The sequence below is a fragment of the Centroberyx gerrardi genome, chromosome 24, assembly GCF_048128805.1.
Source record: "Centroberyx gerrardi isolate f3 chromosome 24, fCenGer3.hap1.cur.20231027, whole genome shotgun sequence".
Taxonomy (NCBI): Eukaryota; Metazoa; Chordata; class Actinopteri; order Beryciformes; family Berycidae; genus Centroberyx; species Centroberyx gerrardi.
This window is the reverse complement of record NC_136020.1, coordinates 14748531-14771978: the sequence shown is the minus strand read 5'-3', so window position 1 is coordinate 14771978 and position 23448 is coordinate 14748531. Positions and strand designations below refer to the sequence as shown.

Here is a 23448-nt window from a genome sequence, read left to right as displayed (position 1 = left end):
GCCCCTGCACCGCCGCGGACTGGAGCGAGGGCCCCAGTCAATATTGTAGCTGGGGGTGGCATGGCTCCTTCCGACCCAGTTGGTTCTAGGACAGGCTCAGCCGGGGTCAGGGCTGGTACCCCTCAGGGAGAGGGTACAGGGCGTGGGAGACCTGTGGTAGGCACACACACACACACAAATGTAGGCACATGTATGCACACACACAGTCACACCCTCAGGTGCCGTGTATTGTCACTGTCTTTCTCTCTGGGTTGTGTGTGTGTGTGTGTGTGTGTGTGTCTCTATCTGTGACAGTCCCATCACCCCCACAGTCAGATCCGCGGCTCGGTGGCCCGCTCATCACTGCAGCTTGGCTGTGTTTCTAATTGACATTCTAATTGGCAGATTTGAATGCCGCCTTTAGATGGCTAATTAATTTATCTCACCGCTGTCATTAAGGTTAAAGCACCATCTGATCTCTGCGAATATACTTTGCATATATCTGCATTATCATTATTTTGCAGTTAGACATATTGCACAGATTTTATTTTGGAGGAAGGAGGGAGAGAAGATTATAGCAGTGAGATTAAGCTGGGTATTGGGCTTGTATTGTATGTGTATGAAGTGCAAATTATGCTCCAAGATTTTTTTTTTGTTGGTTTCGTTTTACTCAAGCTTTGTGAGGTGAAATAAGTCTGATTTTTTTTTTTTTTTTTTTCTACAATATTATGTTTTGATATACCAGTAATCACATGCAAGTACATTATCAGCGAATTTCATCGGTTTGTTAATATCAAAGTAGCAATTTTCTTTGGACTTTGGTAGTAGCTTGCGTTGCATTCAGATGTTATTAAAAATCCTTATTTCCTCGTCTGATATATCTTCAAGTTTTCGGAACATCCATCGCCGTTCCAAGAAAGAAAGGAGGAAAAAAAAAAGAGAGATCCAGGCTCCATTAGAATGTTCATAAAATCCTAGTAAAGGCAATCAGACAGTCTTTCTCTGAATATTTTAAACATTGGGCATGTAAAATTTATGCCTAATTTGAATACTTATTAGCCGGCTGATCTCGGCTGCAGCCTTGAGTTCCTTATGCTCAGATTCATCACCGGATTGGATGTCACATTGTGCCAGTCTTTCCCTCCCTCCCCCTCTACCTCTCTCTCTCTCTCTCTCTCTCTCTCTCTCTCTCTCCATCACCCCCCCCCCCCCCCCCCCCCCCTTCCTCCTCTCTCTCTCTGTCTCTTTCTGTCTGTCTCCCTCCATCAGTAGTGAGCGGTGCAGTGTTAAACAGGGGCCTGTTTGTTCACAAGCACGCCTTGTCCCGGCCTCTTCCCTATTTACTTGTGTCCCGGGCAGCTGTCGCCCTGCTCTGTGTAACAGCTCAGCCCTGTTTGTTCTCCCTGCCTGGATCCTGTTTATCCTGGCTGTGGACATCCTTTAAGGCCTGTCCTGTATCTGCCCCTCGTCAAACACACACACACATGCACACGCACACACACACACACCCAAACACAGTGAGGCACATGTACACACTGCCATTAAAATGGTATTTACTGGCCAAAGAATACACACAGTACACATGCAGGCCGGGCACATAAGCACAAATGCACACACACACACACACACACACACACACACAATCATCATCCCTTCCTCTTTTGTTGCGTGTATGTGGGGTTGCATTTGATTATCAGGCGTTATCTCGCTCTGTCCAAAAGCGGTGGGATGGATACAGGATGCTCACATTCAAAAAGCCTGCTGGTGTTAATTGTACATTTGTTAAAAAAAAAAAAAGTGTCAAAATTGGTGTATTTAAATGTGAGAGTGGGAGGGTGGTGGCACTGCCTGGGCAGTCAAGGAAAGGAGCAAAACTACTATTGAAATAGGAATTAGCATACATAATGACTTGCCACACTGCGGCTGCTGAAAACAAAAACATTCTCCGTAGGGTAGTTGCAGTATTTTATTGAAAAGAGTTTGAAATATTAATTGTCATAATTTCATCAAATTTGAATTAATAGTATTTAAGAGAGTTATTGGCCAAATAGAGACAGCACACAATCCATAATTTTGGAGTGCACTTTGGGGCGGCGTTTGTTGGGTCTGAGTGTGTCTTTTATTTATTGTGAGGATGTCGACTGATGTTGGTGGGGCTCCTCGTTGCCCCGGTGAAGGTACAGAGCATTTATGCAGGGGAAAATGATAAAACATTTATTACTGGAGAGAGAGGAGGTAATATGCATAATTTATGCTGTTTTTAGCACAATCATTAGTGATATTCGTGATAGATTTTTTTTCTCCCTTTCTCTCTCTCCCCAGCTTTTCATATCTAATAGATGCCGGCGAAATTAATTCAATATCTTACATTTATTTGCCGCTGTTAAAAATTGTGTCTTGGTTCGTAGGTCTCCCACCGCATAGTTTGATTGCAGCTCACAGTCCGGTTTAATTGTGTCCCGTTGAGAACAGCGGTGAATGTTTTAAATGTCACCAAAATAAATGAATATATGAGGTTTGATTAAAGAAGAAGAGGGGGGAAAAGGAATCAAGCCAATAAATGACATATGAGCATCCTTCCTCTATGGAAGCCTGGAAGGCAGATTTTATTTAGCCACAGCAAAGAGGACAAACCCATTATAGTGTTCATCACCGGCCTGCACCATGTGATTTGGTGCTCCCTCCTCCTCCTCTTACTCCTCCTCCTCCTCCCCTCCACCAAATTTTAATTTTGCATGATTAGCTTTGCGTCATTAGGCAACTTCATTCAGACGCGACGCACGCTAAAATCCTGACAGCTTCAAGACGGCAAATATTTTAGGAGTGCCTGTGTCTCTCTTTCTCTCTCTCTGTGTAGCCTGGCTTTCCTGAAGTGTGAGGGAGATATTAAGAATTGAGTATATGTTCATTTGTGTGTCAAGTATTTGTGCAAGCATTTATTTCTGTCATATTCCCCATTAAATGTATTTTGATTTAAAATGATAATTCTAAAATTCTAAAATATCACCACAAAACAATGTGTGTCTAGTGCCAGATGCTTTTATTTGTGGCCAAATTCTAGTGATTAAAAACATTTGCCACATTTAGATGCCCCCCCCCCCTCCCATTTCAAAAAGCACCAGGACGTGCATCTCTTTGTATTGCTTCATTTACACAATGAATGCATAATTGCTCCTCCTGCATCCCCCCCCCCCCCCCCTCCCTTTTCCTTTCCCCCCTCCCTCTTCTTTAAATGCTTTAATTTGCAGAGAGGGACCGAGGGCTTGATAATGGAAGCGTAAAAAAAAAAAAATAGGAGGGAAAAAAGGGGGGGGAATTGTAACAAGAAGAGCCCTAACCGGTGCCTCTTAATCACTTCTAGGTTTTAAATCATGATGATGCAGGAGTCGGCCACAGAGACAATAAGCAACAGTTCAATGAGTCAAAATGGAATGAGCACCCTAAGCAGCAGCCAATTAGAGGCTGGCAGTAGAGATGGGAGATCAAGCGCTGGTGACACGAGCAGCGAAGTAAGCACAGTCGAGCTGCTGCATCTGCAACAACAGCAGGTAAGTTGTGTTTCTCCCCCGTCTCGTCTCTCTCTCTCTCTCTCTCTCTCTCTCTCTCTCCCTCTCTCTCTCTCTCCCACTCTCTGCTCTGCTCTGCTCTGCTCTCTTCTCAGGCAGCACTGGGCTTTTCTACACAGGCAGGAGGCACTCCGAAATATAATATAGTATTTTTTTTATCTTTTTTTAGTAAAAGAAAAAGGCGGTGTTTTTATGGCTGTTTTGTGTTGTTGGTAAATTTTCTGGGTTGTTTTGCTGGTTGGCTGTTTTGCTTGTAGCTATGGTTTTGTCAGTGTGTTAGAGAGGTGAAGATGTTTTATTATGACTGTGTTTTAGTTGGTTATAGGTTTTATTGTGTTTTCTGCTGTTTTTATTGGTATTCGAATGTCTGTGTGTACATAGAGCACATTACAGCTGAGGCCATGTGTGAGAGAGAGAGAGAGAGTGTGTGTGTGTGTGTGTATGAGAGCGAGCGAGAGAGAGAGAGGGAACGCACGCGTGTGTGGGAGCTCCGTACGGAGTCGGTTGGAAGGTGAAGGTGTGTGTGTGTGTGAGAGAGAGAGAGAGAGAGATGGTGTGTGTGCATCTCTGTGTATGTTAGCATGTGCACGCGCGTGTGTGTGAGAGAGTCTGTGTGTGTGTGTGTGTGTGTGTGTGTGTGTGTGTGTGTGTGTGTGTGTGTGTGTGTGAGAGTCTGTGTGTCATGGCAGTGCTGTATCCACCAGAGGGCCTCCTAACTCGGCACTAGTTAGCTGCTGGCTTCTTTCACACACAAACACACACCGGCTCACACACAGACACACACTCTCACGCGGACACACCAACGGGGGAGAAACCTTTGACCGGGACACTTTTAAAAGACTAATTTGCATGTTCTCTCTCAGTCTCACTTTCCCTCAACTAGGCTTCAAAAAGAAAGTAATTTAGGATTTTTTTAAACATACTTTGAGACAATTTCTTCACTCTGTGTGGGACTGACTTCAGAACTGCCTTGATAAGGTTGTTTCCTCTTGTGGGGTTTTTATTGCATTGATTTTATTGACCTCTGCATGTAATAATTCAGTTTCAATTGGGCATACACATGTCACAACAAACTAATCTCAAATATCTGTTGTAAATATCTAATCCTGATGAATGATCACGTTATTTTATTTATTTTTTTTAACTTTTATATGCTTTTTGAAATCCATGCTTTATTGTGTTGGTGTTATTGATCTCGGTCAGTGCGAGTTGAGGGTGAATGGACTGCTGGGGGGCGGTTGGGGGGCAGGAGTTGTGAAAGTCAGGCGCCAGCGGAGTGGAGGAGTCAAGTGTCTCTCGTGTCTTTTCACGGTGAATGATGGCTTTGACAGTTCGCCAAAAGAGCAGTGGGAGACGAGGTCGGAGGGCTGTGCTTTGGGGTGGATGGGGGACAACGCTGCGGGTCCGTAATGATGCGTGCTGTCCCTTTGGTTTGAAGGGAATTTTCATGCAAGCGCCTATTTGTGTGTGTGTGAGTGTGCGCACTTATGGAGGCAGCTGAAGCCCTGTGGTTAGTTTGGTCGGGGCAACGCATGCCTGTTTGTGTGTGTGTGTGTGTGTGTGTGTGTTTGGGGGGAGTGAGCGGGGTGATGGGGGGGTATTCAGTGTAGCAGAATGAAGCATGTCCTGTAGGCCCCCCAGTCCCCTCTTCCATCCCCCATACCCCAATCCCATTCCAACCCTCTCCAGCCTGCAGACCCTACACATAGGCACACACACACTCACACACACACATATACATCCTCCATCCACGGCACCACCCCCGATGATCCTGCTGGTGGCTACAACGGCATCACAGCACTGAGGCCTCACCCTCCATTCATCACCACTCTCTGCCTCTCCTCTTTCACACACACACACACACACACACACACACATACACACACACACACACATCTGATTGGGGTCAATTCTCTCCCTCTCTCACTCATCACTCTTTTATGTTTGAAGGTGCTGGGTGGAGGACTGCAGATAGATACTCACTGCAGAGAGAGGCTAAAACAGATAGAGACAGATAGAGAGCTGGATATAAAGATAGTGTTAAACTGTTGTACCACAGGCCCCCAGTTTAATGCAGTGTGCCACAGTAGTGAGCAGGTACATCACTGGTGTCTTGGGACGGGTGCAGAAGGAAAATGAGGGCATTCCTTTGCAGTGATCATTTTTATTTATTTGCATTTTTTAACATAGTTAACGTTTTATATATTCCTCATTTAATATGACACTGAATGAAAATATAGAGAAGATATAGATTTTTTCTGTTCTGTTGGTGTTGAGGTAATTCCTAAAGCTGTGTGTGTGAGTGAGTGAGTGAGTGAGTGTGTGTGTGTGTATAAATGTAAAATCAGAAAGTCGTCTAATGACAAAGGAAGCTGAGCCGTTAAAAAAAAGGGCCACAGCGTTGAGAGAGAAGAGCGACGTAAGCATAAAGTGTCTAGTTAAGTCTCTGAGATGGACGCACGGCTAAGAGCCCATGGTGGGGGTGGGGGTGGGGTGGGGGGGTGGGGGGTGCTTGACAGTGTGCGCCTTGTAAAGAGGCCAGCCCAAGCCTTCTCCCAGCGCAGAGACAGACACATTGAAATGAGCGGTCCAGCTAACAGGTCTCTGGAGGCTTTTTAAAACAGGGGCCCTGTGCTGTTAACTTCACACACACTTCCTGTGGCGCGCTCACACTCGGTCTCTTCGGAGAGCCGGGTCCAAGGGAGGAGAGGAGAGAAGGAGGGATTTCTTTTTTTTTTTTTTTTTCTTAGCGTTTGTTAGCACAGGCCCGGGCTGTTTATGAGTTGTTAGTGTATTCATCTGAAATAGGTGTTGATTGTGATGGCAAGTGTGTGTGTGTGTGTGTGTGTGTGTGTGTGAGGGAGTGAATGACAGTGTGCATTTGTGTGTATGCAAGCGTTTGTGTGATCATACGTGCATGCATCCTCGCCTGCATCTGTTTCTTCATTTTTTTTTTTTTTTTCATGTGCCCATGTGCAGCTAGAAAATTCCAGTCCACGTCTGCTGTGAGTCCAGTTTGAAGGAGGGCTGTTGGGTGTAATTTTCCACCCATATTTGGAATGACATTGAGTGGTCCGGTGGGTATAGAAGCTCCAGTCTCTCATCACGCTGCTGGGGGGATGATTAATAATAAGCACTGATGAATTCTCCACCGTCCCTGTGGGTTCTGCCATTACCTAGCAGCTCCAAAATACCACCTGCAGCTATAATTAGAAAAGCAGCATCTTAAGGTCTCACCGCCTTAGATTTGGCCAAAGGCTTGAAGGACACAGATCAAGACCAAGTTACACAGGAGCGATTTCTTTTTTCTCTACCTTTTCGGCCAGTGGAATTAGCAAGATATTCATTTTTTCACATCAAAAATCGTATGGAAGCATTTTTCTAAAAACAAACGGATTTTCTGAACGTTGCTTTTATTTCGTAGCAAATTCTGTATATATTCTGTATATATTTGGTGTACTTTTGCAATTATGCAGGTCATTGTGTTCAGTGTGAAAGCCACACACTCAGATGTGCATGTATCTGAATAATAACCGTCGTGTCACAATTGAATTTCCAGCCCCTAATTTCTGTCAGGGTCTCGTCACCCTATTCCCAAGGTTGTCTAAATAGACCTAATTTGATTTGAGATCACAGATTAGATACCCACTGTATCTGATTGCAATTTGCCAGCTGGAGATATGTATCAGAGCAAATGATGAATGTTGCACAGCCCTAATTACTATGCAAAATCATCACCATAAAAGCTCCCTCATCAAAAAAAGAGTAAAAAAAATTGTGCTGGGCTCATATTACTAATCAATTCATCATTGGCTGTGGTCAGTCCTGTGTTTTATGACTATGTGCTAAAAGTGTGTGTACATGGAGGCTGTGCATTGATCTTTGGATCTATATCATAATGTCCCATAATGGACCTGTTAGTTGATTACAGTGGCCTGTAGACTTAATCCCGCCAGGGTTATCAGTGGGATTGATGAGCCAATACTCAGTACTACTGTCCCCTCTCAATGGGCTAACTGTTGTAGGGAGTGTATATATTCAGAGCAAGATGGGAGCTCTGTGTTATGTATTGTGGTCAGGCCAGTACCAAATACCTCTGGATGGCTTTGGGGAAAATCTTCTACTACTGCTACTCATCCAGATGACAAACTCAGTAAACTCTAAACAATTTACATATTACAAATGTTATCCTAAGCCATATATGCTTTATTTTCCTTGCTATTGTTTGTTTGTCACTTTATTATGCTAGTTGCGTGGTTGCATTTTATTTATTTTTATCAGAAATGTGTACTTTGCAGGTTTATTAGGACTGTAACTTATTTACAGTTGCACACAAATAAAATGCACAACACAGTGGTGTAGACTGTGGCAGAGGTCTGCAAGTTGCAGAACTGGTTAGACAGGTTCCTTAGTGGTTTCCCGAGACGCATGATGCAGCAAAATGCAAACTACCCCAACCCATTTAAATGACTGCAACATTTTGACGTAAATTACAATAAGTGCGCCAAGGTGCCATCTTACTTCTAGGCTACCCCTGTCGCTACACGAGAGCTAGGCAGTGGTCCAACATGAGAGTGACAGCAATTAACCTGCCTGCCTAGCTGTTTAGCTGGAGGAAATAGAAGGGATGAGAAATCTGACAGCAAGTGATGGGTAATTTTTAGGGTTTAGGGGCAAATGAAATTCTCCCCAAAATGAGAGTCACTAGGGAGAAAGTTGCCCCACAGACAAAGGACAAAGTGACTGTGTGTGTGTGTGTGTGCGTGTGCGTGTGCGTGTGCGTGTGCGTGTGTGTGTGCGTGTGTGTGTGTGTGTGTGTGTGTGTGTGTGCGTGCGTGCGTGCACGCGCATTTGCCTCCCTCTTATCACCACTCTAGCTTGCTGTTTAGTACAGGTAAATACTCTCTATCTCTGAAACACTCTAATGACACAGAATGTTCCACTACCATCACCTAACAAACAAGCCTCAAGCGTCTCTCTCTCTCTCTCTCTCTCTCTCTCTCCCCCCAACTGCCTTCCTCTATCTTTCTTCCTGTACTGCATTTGTGTGTGTGTGTGTGTGCATGTGTGCATGTGTGCATACGTGTGTGTGTGTGTGTGTGTGTGTGTGTGTAGACCACTGGGACTTATAATTACTGTCAGTACGGAGGATGCAGTGCTGGCGAACAGTACACAACAGCTTGCCGAGGCCTCTGTTTGTCTCTGCCTCCATATTTTGAATGCGGCCCACAGGGAAAACACTGCAACATTAAAAAGTCACTGTGATGCCGTTGTATCCGTATCCACTGCAGGATCCGTCCTAACGCTCATCAGGAGAAGGCACACACACACACGCACCCACACACACCCACACACACACACCTAAGATGCAAATCTGGGCTTTGCCCTTGAGCATAATTTAAAGGCCTAATCACCCAGACTGTCCCCTTTGGATGGAAAAGGGAAGGGGGGAAGGAGGGAGGGAGGATGGTGTCTCTCATTTGCACCCTTACACAAAGAAGCTCATTAGGTTTATCTTACAGGCCTGAGATTGCCCCACTCAACTGTGTAAATAAGACACTGGCCCCGGCCTGACGCATCAATCACCTCTCAGGACAGAAGAAAGGCCTCTGCTGAAATATGAACGATTTCATAAAGGAGGCTATTGTTGGTCATCATCATCTAAGCGGAGATAAGGCTGTCCTGGAAAAGGCAGGGGGAGTGTCAGGAAAGCAGCATTTATGTCTTTTGAAAATTATTTTCCCTTTTAGCGAAAAGACGGCTCTTGCTTGGCGGTCCTTGTATCTGACTTATTTACGATGAAAGCCATAGTTCTTTTTATTTCAAGACTGGCTATCAGCAGACAGTCCCTACAGAATGGTACATACAGGCCTGTGACATATAGGCCTGTGGTTTCCCCCCTTGCGATGACACTAAAGATATAGGGTATGAATGACAGCAGAGCCGCTGTTTGCTCAACCTTCCCCAGACAAAACACAGTATTATTCTATTATCTATCTAGTCGCCACCTCTTCCTCCTCCTCTCCCTCCTTCTCCCCTTCTCTCTCTTTTTTTTCTCCTTCTCTTTCTTCAGCTCCTTGAAACCTGGGCTGTCCATCTATGTTTAAGACACATTACATGTGGCCTCCTGGAATTTACAGTGGCGCTCTCCCAGTAACTCCATTTCGCGCGGGAGTCCCCCGAGAGCTGCCGAAATGTCAAGCTGCAAGGTTTGAAAGAGAGACGAGGAGAAAGGGACGGAGAGAGAGAGAGAAAGAGACTGATGGAGATGGAGAGAGGAATATAAGAGAGGGGGGTGGGGGGGGAGACGGAGTGAAATCTGGTGGAAACAAACACTTATGGGTATTTTATGCTCGAGCAGCTGGGAGCTGTGGCGAAGGCAGAGTGGTGTGCAGGTCGAGGGGCAGCGCAGGTAGAACAAAACAGATCATACGGCGTGTGTGCATGCATGCTTGCGTGTGTCTGTGTTGCGTATACAGGATGTCATATCACTGCCTTCATGGATGCCACACAGTTCACATTCTTTGACAAGCTATTTTTCTTCTTTATAAGAAATAAAAGAAACCGTAAAACTGAAACCACATGAAAATAAATAAGGACAACTGTGAATTTCCTCTGGACTTAAGTCACTGTCACTTATAGTTGACATCAATCAATCTAGATTAGGCCCTTTGTTTGGCCTAAGATGTATTTTTTTCAGTGCAGCTACTGCTTTAGCCCAGTGATAAGTGAACTGAGCCAGGGTTAACCGCCTCAGTGTAAATAAGAGCCAGCCATCCAGTCCCACACACTGTGGCCAATAGTCCTGCAGTCTCTAGCCTACCTAGCGCAGGTCAGGATCAATGGCCACTTCACAACTCATTTCCTTTTACGCCTCCCTAACTGCCCCGCTCTGGCTCAGGGAAATAAATGGCACTGGATCTATAAGTCCACTCGCGCGAGCACAAACACACATACGCACACGCACGCGCACACGTACAAACACACACACTCTGAGGGGACTGAGCAGTCGCTTCAGCTCAATACCCTCCACAATAATTTATTTGCAAACTGCCTTGGTAGTGAATGGCGTCTCATCTTTCGCGGCCTCACAATTGAAAACAGGCATTCTGTCATTGTTTGTTGCCACTCTCCTGTCGTTGCCTTAAACAGAGTACCAGTCATTAATATGGCGGGGTGGAGTGCTGCTGTCACACTCAGCCTGAATACATACATGTAAATGGCTCTGTTTTCCTCTGATGTGGAGTTAACTGGAGGGTAGAAAAAACACACTGTTCTAAAGGAAGGGGGGGGGGTTGCCTTGCGATGCAGTACGTGGTAACGCATTGCTGCCTGCTTTTCTGCAAATGGTTCCCCTCCCCGGAAAAAAAAGCAAGTGGCTTACAGTCATTTGATAGGCCACGACACCACTATCCATTTAACAGAGCTTAAAAATCCTACATATGCATATGCCCGGGCGTCTTAAGCTGACAACCAAGAGGCAGGATTTGCTAGAAGGCAGCTTTGGAGCGTTGTGAATTTAACAAGCATGTCTAGTATTACAGTTCCTCTCCGCTTTAGCCATGAATAGTAACAAATCAGACTCTGAAACGCCTGCCCGATGGTTTGTTGTGTGTACCCCCCTCCCCTTCTCTAACTAATATTAAAATGACTTCAAATCTGGTTAAGAAGATGACTAGCAAGCAGTAGTAGCATCTTCAGTGTTGCTGGTGCTCTCTCCCTAAAGCTTTCATAGAATCTCACCTAACAGATTCCAGGTATCATCACAGCGAGTTGTTGTTTTTTTTTACACTTGTTAACACTCTCTGCTGCTCCGATTACCTTCATCCCTGACCCATTTTTGAATATATAAATGGCTCTATCCTTCTCCCAAGTTGTTTGTAGCTGTGGCGCTACCAGGCTGCAAGGGGAGATGCTCTTTACACATTGCCTCCAAACACTGTATACATATGTAAGAGGGCCAGCCCGGCTCTCAGGCTTCTCCTCTTCACAGCTTTTCATACAAATGCAGTAAATAAGCCCAGGCCATGGGGAATAGACGGCTCCAAACAGACAGACTGAGTGACATGTCACTTAGCACTGGCTTTGGCTCTGCTCACTGCAGGCTTTAGAGCTGAAGCTGCTGGGTTTTGTAGTGCATCAGCTCGGGTCAGGTTCTTCCTTTGCTGTCAAGGTGGACTGACATCTGTATCACTGACGGGATCAGTCGTGATGTCAACCATATTGCTCGCTATAGGTCTAAATGAGGGCAACAGCAAATAGTTGATGATGTAAATAGGTGATAGCCTAAATATATCCACTTCAAATCAATTCCATCGGGAAATAAATCCCTGAGTGTAAAATGAACATTTGTGTCAGGGAGATACGGAGAATAAGCCGTACGTTAGCCAGAAGTTAAACTCAATGGAAGTCACAGTAGGAGTCCATTGCAGCAGAGATAGACAAGCCCGCCTCTCTCCAGCCAGTGTTGCTGCTCAGGCGGCCTGCCATTCCTCATCAAGACCTAACCACTGCTTATTTACCCACACTGGGGGACTTAACTCGCCCGAATTGATCAGTGATAGCACTGGAAAGCTGCTTGTTCCACCCTGATAAAAGTGACGCCCATGAGCATATGCAGAACATGCTTTGTGGGCTAGGCGCGGCGCTTCAAGCTTGACTAGACACTAAGCTGATATTGGTTTCACGCTTGAGTCCATGGTGCAAAAGCCTCCAATGGAAACCCAGAGATTTGATTGTTTCTGCATATGCATTTATCAGAAGTTTACATGATAAATATACATTAGCCTGGTGACTTGGCCATGCGTGGTATTGTTTCAGCGATACTATTCTCCATGCATTCCTTTTCACCTGTTTGGACTTCATCATCCAATTCAGCGTGAACATGATAATCATAATTTGTACAAAACTTCAAATGGCTTTCTGGGAGGTTTTTGCATCGTTAGGCTTTCTGAGAATTTCTGTCACAGCGAGAAAACGCGTCTTGTTGGCACAAGTTTTAAATGTGTGAGAAGAGAGAATCACACTCTCGGAATCACTGGAAACTGCTTGTTTTTCTTTTCACTTTATCCATATGGGTTGTCAGTTATCAGTTTGCCAACCAGCTTCTATCTGTACCATGACATAATTCTAAGACCAGTATTTGAGGTCCCTGCAGTATGTGTAATATAACCCCCATGCCGCTTTTGGTTTAGTCCTGACTTAATATTGTAATGCCTTCACCACAGGCCTAAATGATATGTCATTTATCTTTCATATAGATTTCAACCAGAGGTTTTATTTTTTTAATAACCAGTGTAATTGTTCTGTCCTTGTATGGAGTGCTATGAAGGGAGTGATCATGCTTTTGGCACATTCATCAAAGCCTGAGAAAAAAATGCAAAAAGGAGGCCCGTTTCTCACATGGCCAGACTAAGTGAGCGACAGAGTGATAAATTTTCTTGTTAGGAGAAATTACATCCACTAACTTGAGCTACTTCAGCATGAAATTGAAAAAGAAGCATTTCTTGTGAATTTCCATTCTTGATTCAATGAAAGATGTAGATTAGCCCTTTGGAAAAGGGCGGGGAACAAGAATGAAACTAAAGAAGTATGACTTTGTTCACGCTTGCCTGTTCTGAGAAGCGTGATATAGGATGCTGTTGGAAAAGGCTTTGTTTATGGAAGCAAGGCTCAGTCAGCCAGGTAGCAGTCAAGGAAAAATATTTCACGTTTGTGTGTGTGCGTGTGTGAGTGCTAGGGAGTAAGAGTATGTATGAATGCATGAGTGCCGGTCTGCTTGTGGTGTACATTTACGTATTCACACACACGGCTCAGTGCATTTATATATCTTTATCAATGGGACTCGCCTAGCCTCTCTGCCTACCACAGCCCTAATCACAGTCAGTGCCCATGATAGCTCGCTCTTTCTGTCTCTTCCTCACACCTCAGTCTCTCTCTCTCACACATACACAAACACACTTTGCACAAGGCCCAGCTCAGTCGAGCAGCCTGTTCTGGTGAAGGTGGGGGGTGGAACACTGATTGATAGACGCTGGGTGTCAGAGTGGAAGGCAGATAACTATATCTTCCACAGCTCACTTAAAGGTCAAACACACACCGCCGTAATTGGAATATTCACAAGACAACCACCGAGGTAGAATGCAGGATAGAGGAAAGAAAAAGACAGCAAGGAGGAGGAGGGCAGGGAAGGATAGGTGCTCCATAAGAAAAGAGACTGGGAGAGAGAGAGGGGAGGGAGAGTGACGGAGATCCATGGCCCCTCCAGAGGCAGATGTAGTGGCTATTAACCGGGGTGATCTTTGGCGGGAGCGCGGTGTTCATTGAAAGATCCATCACCCTCAACAGGGGGCGACCTCAGTGAGGTGACTGGGGGCTAATGGCACGACAAGGTAGCCATGTAAACTCAGGTAAACTCTGTGATAGCCATCACACAACCAAGGTGGAAGCTTTGGCAAGTCTGTCCTGTGTTGCTTCAGTGACAGGGAATAGAGATCGATCAAGTTTAAAGGAGATTTAACTATCTTTTTTCCCACACACATTAGTGAAAATCATATGTGTTAATTTAATGTAGAAAAAAAATTAACAGGATGCCAGTGTTTGTATAAGTCCCCATCCATCAGAGTTCACTTAACACTTTTGATAGCTGTGAACACCAGCCGCAGAGCCATATCATCATTTATCATTAATAATTGTCTCTGAAAAATCAACACTTATTACCACAGGGACATCTTCTGTTTACAGTATGGGCAAATATGTTGTTTGCAAATTGTAGTTCATTCTCTGTTAACACCACAGCAGCAGACTAAGTCCAGGGTTAGCCATGCAGCGGGTGAGGCGAGGTCATTACAGCTAAGGTCAGAGTGCTTTCTCATCGACCCCAGGAGAGGGTAACACTTAGACTCAGCACTCAACCTGAGCTCTTCAGGACTAGACAGACAGACACTCACACTATTGACCTGCAACAGCAGAGCCCCCAAGACAGAGCCCGGCGCACACACACACAAGCACACACACACACACACACATACACATGCATTCACTAAACAGGCATAGAGGCTTAGGAAGCTCGTATTCAAGGCACACACAAACACACACACACACTGGCCCTGGTTCTCTAAATGATCTCAACTTCTTGTGTTATATTTGCTGACAAACGATGCTGTTGTTGGTATGGATTTTGTTCTGTGTACGGTGTGTTTGTGTGTGCGCGCACATCTCTGTGTTTGTGTGTTGCATGTGTATCTTTATGTATGTGCATGTGTGCTGTATGTACAGTGCACGTATGTGTGCTTGTGTGTGTGTGTGTGAGTGTGCATTCATCATTTCAGCAGCCTCTATTGGTATTGGCATTCTGCACAAAAACACATCTTCCGTGGCTGCTTGTTCTCCGGTGCCACAGTCAGATCGCTAGTCGCCTCTGGCCATGTTCTTTAGAGTGGGAGCCTCTTAATAAGGCCTTGTCAACAAAGGCAGACACAAGCTCCACGGAAAACAACTTCATTCTGCCTCCCCTCCACACCACGAGAAGACTCCAGTTTTCACAGAAATACTGCAGTGTTCAAGCTCACTGAATAGTTAGACATACTTTTCACAGCTATAACTCATTTTTATTAATAGATTAACATACTGTCATACAGAATGTAAGGCTGTACGGTTCACAACTAGGTCAAAACTTTGGTCTATTTCTTTATGTTTTGTGTAAAAATAACTAGAGCACTCTTTTCACCTATAATCCTTTGTACATTTTACATTTAAAGGTCTAGGCAATTCAGCTGATGCCATTATTCAAAAAGACTTATAAGGAGTGAGATGCTGGGCATTCATGGCGCAAGTATACTTTGCCCTCACACTTACAGGACAGTCTCTCTAACCTCTAGGTCTCTCTTCTGCCCAATCCATGATTAAGTAAACGTTGACTGTTTATGGAATGATTATGTGTAGTTTTCTTTGCTATAAAGCCGTTGCTGCCCTAAGCCCTTCCTTCCCATTCCACGCTCCTTTTTTTTTCCACTGGGCTCAGCCCCCCGCTCCAAATGAACTGTGGCCGGTCTGAATGCAACATTTCATAGCAGGTATTCATCCAACTGTGTGACCTCCATTCTCCTGGAACTGTGAAAAAGAGATGGATCATAATCACCTGAAGAGGAAATCAAGCGCTTCAAGAGAGAGAATGAGTAGACGAGGGCGAGAGAGTGTGTGTATTTGTGTTTTGCAGGGTTGGGGGGGATGCACAGCTGAACAGTCATACCTCATGCATACATACACTCACCTTCAGTCACACTGTCCCTCTCAAACACACACACACACAGACACACACAAAACACGCTTTCTCCCCTATCCCTTCTTCCACCCATGCACAAGCCTCCCTGTAGTGTCAGTGAAGTACACTCCCCTTTCTCCCTCTCTCTCCCTCTCTCCCCCTCTCTCTCTCTCTCCCTCTCTCTCTGTCTCTTTGTGATAGTAGATTGTGGTAGCGCTCAGTTCTTGGGCTGTAAAGGACTTCCCTAAGAGCAGCGGCAGATAAAGAGCGCTGCTGAATGGGCCTGCCGTCACCTTATCTAAACCCAGTGATACAGCGCAGTTGAAAGTGAAAGCTTTGCTAAAGCCACCAGGAGAGAGGGAGAGAGAGAGAGAGAGAGAAAGAGAAAGGGAGGTGTGTTGGGGGGGCAAATTGAATTTCATAAGTGCGGAAGCATGGAAAAGATGCACTGAGACAATGTCAGAGGTCTGGGGAGAAGAGGGAGGGCTGAAGAGCAGAACAAATCTGTTAAAGTGAGGGAGAATGGGAACAAAATTGACAGTATGTTGGCAGTATACAGTGTAGAAGTTGTTTTTGGTGATCAAGCAAATAAGAAATGACTTAATTAAGTGGCAAAACAGATTATCGGCAGTTACCTTAAACACAGCAAAAGTTACTACAGTCAATTTTATGGTCAGACATTCAAATCTAATAAGAATGGCCAAGATGCAGGTTTTCATTACGACAAGGCAGTCTTGTTTGTAAGTTCACCCCGGTTTGGGGGTTCTGTGGCAAAGTTCAGCTCGCAGATTGCTGGCAAACTGTAAACTATTATTCTCGCTTGCTAGAACAGATATTTCCTTGTATTTGCACGGAATATCCATGGTGATAGCAGCGGGAGGTAGGAAGTTAGTGAATGTTAGCGGTTGCAGTGAACGATGGCAGCCCGTACTCTGTGTTATTGCTGGCATGGCCTCCCAGCCTCTCCGCAGACACATGCATATTGGCGCGTATGCGTTCTTCTCTCCCGCTCACAGACGCAAACACACACACTTTCTCTGTGATGGGCAAAACAGAACCATGTTTTGTCTTCTTTGCTGGAAAAATAAGTGTGAGGTTACACAATGGAGCAAGACACCACCACCGCCGCCCCCCCCCCCCATACCCCTCCACCCCCCTCCGCATCCCCTCCCACTCTCCTCTCCTATACGAGCTCTTGCTTTCTTCCTGGGGTAGGAGCGAGCGAATTCATCTCCTCAATCCTCCCGGGAGGGTGGAGCTATGCAGCTCTGTTTACTGTGGCAGAAAGTTAATATAAATTTTCATCAGTGGGGGAAGTTTACACATATGATTCTATTTGTCCTTCATTATTAGCACCTGAGTCTGGGGCTGGGGAGGCATAATTGTCTACAGACACAGGCCAAATAGATGCAAGGGAAAGGCAAATAAGCACACCCCAAAATAATTTGATGCTTGTGTGTTACAATCCTCCACCCCGGGAATTCTTAATCTAGAGAATCAATAAACAAGAGGGGGGGGAGACGTGGGAGAGAGAGGGAAGAAAGACAGAAAAGATGAGAGGAAGAAATGAATAATGTGATATCAGTAATGGATATGTGGAGAGGGGGAGCGAGAGAAGAGAGCTAAGAGGGGAGACAGCCGAAGTTGAGTTGAATTCAAAGTGCTCTGAGGAGGTTGAGCAAAAGTTGAAGAGAGGAAGAGATAAATATGAACGGTTTCATTCCAAAACACCTTTTGTCCAAAAAACAACACTAGAAATGGCCGCAAGACAGGTAATAAATTCACTAATATTTTAATAGCGAGTCTTACTTTAATTCCAGCAATCATCTCATCAAAGTAGATGCCACTTTTCTCATTTTGGGATGAAGCTCTTCATATGGAGAGAGAAAGAGGAAACTGAGGTAGCTGCAAATCCTGAGATAGAGAGAGTTTTTCTCTCTGGCAGCAGACAGAGCAGAGCGGGACACAGAAGCCCATTGTTCTGCTGGATAGCTTTCCCTCCGTCCCGCGGCCCGAGCAGATTCTCCATGGACTTCTCCCTCCCTTTCTCCCTCTCCCTCGCTCCCTCGTTCACTGCAGACTGTTGATTTATTGAGTCATACATAAAAATGCTCATTACTCCTACATCCTTTTCCAATTCTCTTTTTTTTTTCCTCTCTTTCACTGGTTAGGTTGTGAAGAGTTGTGAGTTAGCAGTCTCTCTCTCTCGGTCTCTCTCTCTAAACTAAATACGGAGATGATAACAATAATGTCTTCTCTTACTTCTTTCATTCACTTCTTTATTTCTCTTTTACTCTCCCTCTCTCAGTCACTCTCTCTCTCTTTGTTGCCCACTAAAGCCTTGTTGACCACACTCCTGCTGTTTACCTCTTGTTTGTCTTACCTGGCTTTATTTGCGTTCCTGTGTCAACTCCCCCTGCTACTGTCTGTCTCTGCAACTGCTGTCGCAAGGTGTCATTATTTTTTTTACTGTAATGCTTTTCCTTTCTGAGGATTCAGCCAAGCAGAGACGAAGATCCGGGCGTATTGTGCTCTGTGTGGGCTTTGTGGAGGCGATAAGGGAACTGAACTTGCAGCCATTGTCGAGGCGCCGGCGCGTCATCGCCAGGTCTGACCTTTATGAAAGGATAGGAATCTTTGTACTTGCGTGCCAGAGTCACTTCAGGTGAATGGGATCAATAGCAAGCAAAGAGGCCTACACATCTCAGGCATTGGTTTGATCCTGTAAAATTCATATTAGTTGCGTTAATTTAGCATGTAGTAAAAAGTACAAGTGCTAAAAAAACCACATACTAGCATTTTTTTTTTCTTTTTTATGCAAGATATAGGTCAATTTTACTCCAAAGTGTAAAAAAGTGCAATGTGCAAAGTTTCTTTTCTGTCTTAGTTTTAGGTGGAGGATCAGTAGATGTAGAGTCTGACAGTCCCGAATTACACATATTTACTGCTAACGTTATCTTTTTTATATAGTCAGTTGCCAACTTCAACTTATCCGTCTCCAGCTCCAACCTCTGCCACCATAGACGTCCTGCCCCCACCCTTACTTTGCCCCACCACCCTCTCCAACGCAATGCTTACAAAACAAGCACAGCAGTGGGGCGACGCATCATTTCGTGGATTGTAGCTTTAAAGTACACATATCGTCACTTGCAGGGATTTAACCCGTGTTACAGGACAGTTTCTCTAATCACTACGCCACCCTGCCACATCCCCACTCCCGTTCCATAATTGTACGAAGACTAGCGAGAACCTCTGCCGCCGCTCACGGGTCACACTTTGCATGTTTTTATGAACCCAGTGCTCTCTCAGTCCCCACTTTTGTATTCAGGCTTTGTACAGGACATCCTCATCCTTCTCCCCTCCTCTTCTCATCTGTCTATCCTCTCCAGCCAGCCCCTCCAAATCCGTATCCATCCATCCATCTGCCCTGAATCCACTTATATAAGGAGATAGGGTGTAAATATTTTGGTGTGTAGTGTCAGCGCCTATCTCCCCGCCAGCCGCCCGCCAGCCTCAGTCCAATCAGCCATGTTTGTTTGTTCAGCTTAAACTGTTTGTGCCTTGTTTTCCGTGGCATGCGACTCCCTCCGGCTTGATAAAGTGTCACACTTTTTCTTTTTCCCTCCTCCTTTTGCTTTTTTTTTTTTTCTTCCCCCTCCTCCTGTGTCTGTCTATGTGTGTTTCCTGGAAGGGAAGATAGATAAGCCTGGTGGTGTGTGTGTGTGTATGTGTGTGTGTGTGTGTGTGTGTGTGTGTGTACCAGCATGTGTGGGAGTTGTCAGGGCTGTCAGCATGACTGGAGTTGTTCTGGCCGACAGCCTAGTGTTGAACAGCAGCCCTTTACTCACACACACACACACACACATACACACACACACATACACACAAAACATCTGTTCTACACACTAGAAAAAGTATATTATCGTATTGTAACCCATTACTTATTGATCAATAATGAATGCACTATGTTTACAGCTACTTTGTGAAATATCAAAACGTCCTGCACAGGCCACAGAGCTGAGCAGAGGTACCTGTTGAGGGCTTATTTCATACCTATGTCATCATTCCAATATCCGCTATATCCCCTAATGACTACAACTCCCAGCCTAACCTGAGCTGCACTGTCCAAACACAATGTCACGGTTCCTCAGATATATCCAATTCCAATGTCATGGCTGCACATCGCGCAGTCTCTAGGTGGATTTGAAAGAGTGACATTCCTGCTAGATAACTTATTTCTCGTTCACACCCCCTCAACTCCGCCAGACACAATAAGCAATCTGGAGATTTGTAATGGTGTGGCCCGCTATGGCAGGGCCCGCTAATGTATTTCATGCTTGTTTAAGATCTCGGTATGCTCCTTACAAAGGTGCATTGTGATGGGTGTTCCTTATTACCCTGTTCTGTGTAGAGTCTAAACACCGGGGCCGGGAGAGTGAAGGATGGTGGGAGGGAGGGAGGGACGGATGGATGGATGGCTGACACATGTTTCTTCAGTTCTCTCTCTGTCTTTCTCCCTCCCTCCCTCCCTCCCTCTCTGTCAAGTCTCTTCTCTCTCCCTCTCCCTCTCCAGTGATCTCTGCATGCCTATTAATGTAGCAGAGGAATGCCTGTGTAAACATTCTTGTTTCTCAGTCCGTTTCGCATAATAGTTGCCTGTATCGCCTTTCTCCTGACCTCGCTATCTGAAACCAATTACACCAGATCCATTTGGGCTGAATCTTATTTTCATAAGGATCCCCGTGTCGCGGTCTCGGTCGCTCTGTGTGTTATTTTCCCCCTCTTTCTTTTTTTCCTCTTTTCCATCCTCAGTGATGGATATCAACATCAAATATGCCTCTGAGTGCCTTGTTATTTATGTAGCAGGGCCCCGACTCTTTCGAAGCCTCTCTCTCCCTCCCTCTCTCTCCGGTGCTCAAGAATGTGTCACATTGTGCTGTTTATACAATGTGTGCATTAATGGACAGGGGATGTCATTTTTCCATGCATAGCAACCCAGGTTAAATAGGCGGCGCGCCTGCACTCGTCTGTGTTTTTGTCCGCTCTACCAGCTCTTCAGCAAACTTTTGATGACTTTCCTTGGCATTTGGCGCTTTTTGTGCTTTGAGATGAGCTTCAGCCTGCCGTCTGTGTGGAGTGGGAAGTGGGTGGCACAAATTGGTGCTTTTTGCTGTAATGGCTGAATACTCAGAGCCAGTGAAAGTGAAGGGACAGGGCCTTTTCTTTTTTTTTCTTTTTTTTTTTTTTACCTTCCACACCGTCACAGACTCTTAGAAAAATGGAGCTGGCTAACCTCGCTTCCACGGAAGAGGTGACAGACAGTTTCAGGCATGACGAACCACTCTGGAAAAGTTTGGCCGGTGTTGATAAGCTCTGTGTTATGTTTGGAAAAGTACACTTTATGCAGTCCGACCAGACTTCTTCTCTAATAAGCATGGCAGAGTTGATCTCTCCACTTCTAGCCGTCACCCCTCACCCCTCCCCCCCCCCACCCACCCCGATATTTGCCAGGCGTGGATATTGGAAGCGCTGTTAAAAAACGTCTCTTTCTTGTTTACTCTTGACCGTGTGTGATATATCGAGTGGCTCTCTTGACTTTGGGTATAAAACTGCGAGCCGTTATCGATTCACAGATAGATAAACATTTCCTCCCGACCGCTACGTCGGGCTGCACTCATCACCCAGCCTTCCCTCCTAACTACTGTGTGTGGAACTCAATAAGCCTTATAATTACTTTGATTCGCCAATCATGGTTAGATTAATTAGCCACCGTGTTTTAATTAGCACAGTGATTGGCTGAGCGTTCTAGGAAGTTGTTTTGTCTTTTGCGTGCAATCAGAGGCGGTCAAAGTCAAACATCGTTTGATTTCCCACCCGTTTTGAAAAATGTCTCAGTCCAAAAACACAAACAAAACCACTTGCATCTGGCTGAGTTGGAGATTGAAGTTGGGCTCAAGTGTTTGTGAGCATGTGTGTGTGTGTATGTGTGTTCTGAAGTTTAAGTCCATGGCTCTGCTAACACATCTCACATGCACACACACACACACACACACACACAAACCGGTGGCGACTGGGCTCCTCTTACCAAGGAGACAGATCAATGCAGTTAGGACCCAGCGCCAGTGCAATGTGTTTGTTTACTTTAGTTCAGAAAGCCTGGCTCCTCCTGAGCAGCCAGACAGACAGCACCCCCCCCCCCTCCCCACCGCCCCCCCAGCTCTGTCTTTTCATAATTGATCAGGGGGGTGGCTGCTTTCCCCCAGGGGTTAAGACGTGGCAACTTTTTTTTTTTCTCCTGCCCCCCCTCTCTCCTTTTCCTCTCCCTCTCTCTCTTCTCTCCCTTTCTCTCTTTGCTGTCTGCCTCTCTCTCCCTCTCCCTCTCTCTCCTCTGTCTCCTCCTCTTGTTTGCTCAGGATCTCAATGTACTAGTTCAAACATTGTTCCCACCAGCTGGCAGAGCCGCGCCATATGCACGCCCTGTCAAGGCAGCTGTTGTCATGGATACTGGCAAGCACCAGAAAATAAAACAAGCGCCCCTGATTCCTGAAGAAGAAGTGTCACTCTCCATCTGAGTTTTTTTTTTTTATTTCCTTCTTCTTCTTGCTTCTCCTCCTCCTGCTCGTCCTCTTCTTTTTTCATCAAAAAAAAGAAACACCTGTGAAGTTGTTGTGTTGTTGTGTGTGTGTGTGTGTGTGCGCGTGCGTGTGTGTTTTTTTTTTTTTTTCTCCCACTTGATGCTTGTGGGCCTTAAGGATACGGGGTACGGCTGTGTGGAGTAGCAGCAGAAGCAGCAGCTGTGCACAATGTTCTTTTCTGCCAGACTCTTTCATCCGTCTGCTCTTGAAGAATCGGAGTGAGGCAGCTAGCCCAGCCGCCGCCGTACCTGTGATGCCGGAGCTCGCTCGTCACACACATATACACACAGCCGGGCGGGGTGGGGGGGGGGGGGGGGGGGGGGGGGGTGGGGATCTGTAATCCCATCAAACCCCAGAGAAATAGATCACGCCACATCCCAGCCTCTCCGATTCTTATCATCTCGACGTCTGGCAAATACATCAAAGGGTGTTGATGACAAATGTTTTACATTTTACGAGTATGATTTTTCTAATTCCTCTTGCCATGTGTAAACAGCTGTGAACCAATTTCATCAGGCAGGGAAGGGGCTCTCTCTCTCAGTCTCTCTCTCCCTCTCTCTCTCTCTCTTTATTTCTCCTTCTCTCTTTGTCGCTCTATCACTCGTCCTCTGCTCATAAGCACCCTTAATGCATAGTGTAAAACCTGGGCTGCTAGTTAATTCACTCTAAAGGTAATCTGATGTTGATTTTGTCAACTTTAATTACAGCTCCCGGGGACACTTCACATGGCGCTGCCTCTACTTCAAATTGATATTATGAATATGCAAATGTGGCGGTAATTTGCAGAGAGAAGTGGGTATTTCAGTTGAGCACACACTAGACAGGTCAATTCTACTGACGCTTAGCTTTTTTTTTTTTTTTTTTTTTTTTTTTCAAAACCCACCACCCCCTCCACCCTCTTCTTCAAGGGTGCTCTAGACAAACTGTATTTATCCTTGATCACAGCTCTGTGAATTATTACTAAAATGTATGTGCAACGTGGTGTTAACCACGCCAGAGTGTGTTG

The 23448-nt window shown here is 45.4% G+C and overlaps 1 protein-coding gene across 2 annotated transcripts in view; it reads left to right on the top strand.

Annotated features, from left to right (window-relative positions):
* Positions 1 to 3353: 3353 nt before the first annotated feature.
* Positions 3354 to 23448, top strand: part of foxp2 (forkhead box P2) — a 64907-nt gene continuing 44812 nt past the window's right edge. For both annotated transcript variants that reach the window (XM_071914535.2, XM_078281911.1), the window contains exon 1: positions 3354 to 3527. In XM_071914535.2, coding sequence (XP_071770636.1) covers positions 3354 to 3527 — 174 coding nt within the window. The remainder of the gene's footprint in view (positions 3528 to 23448) is intronic.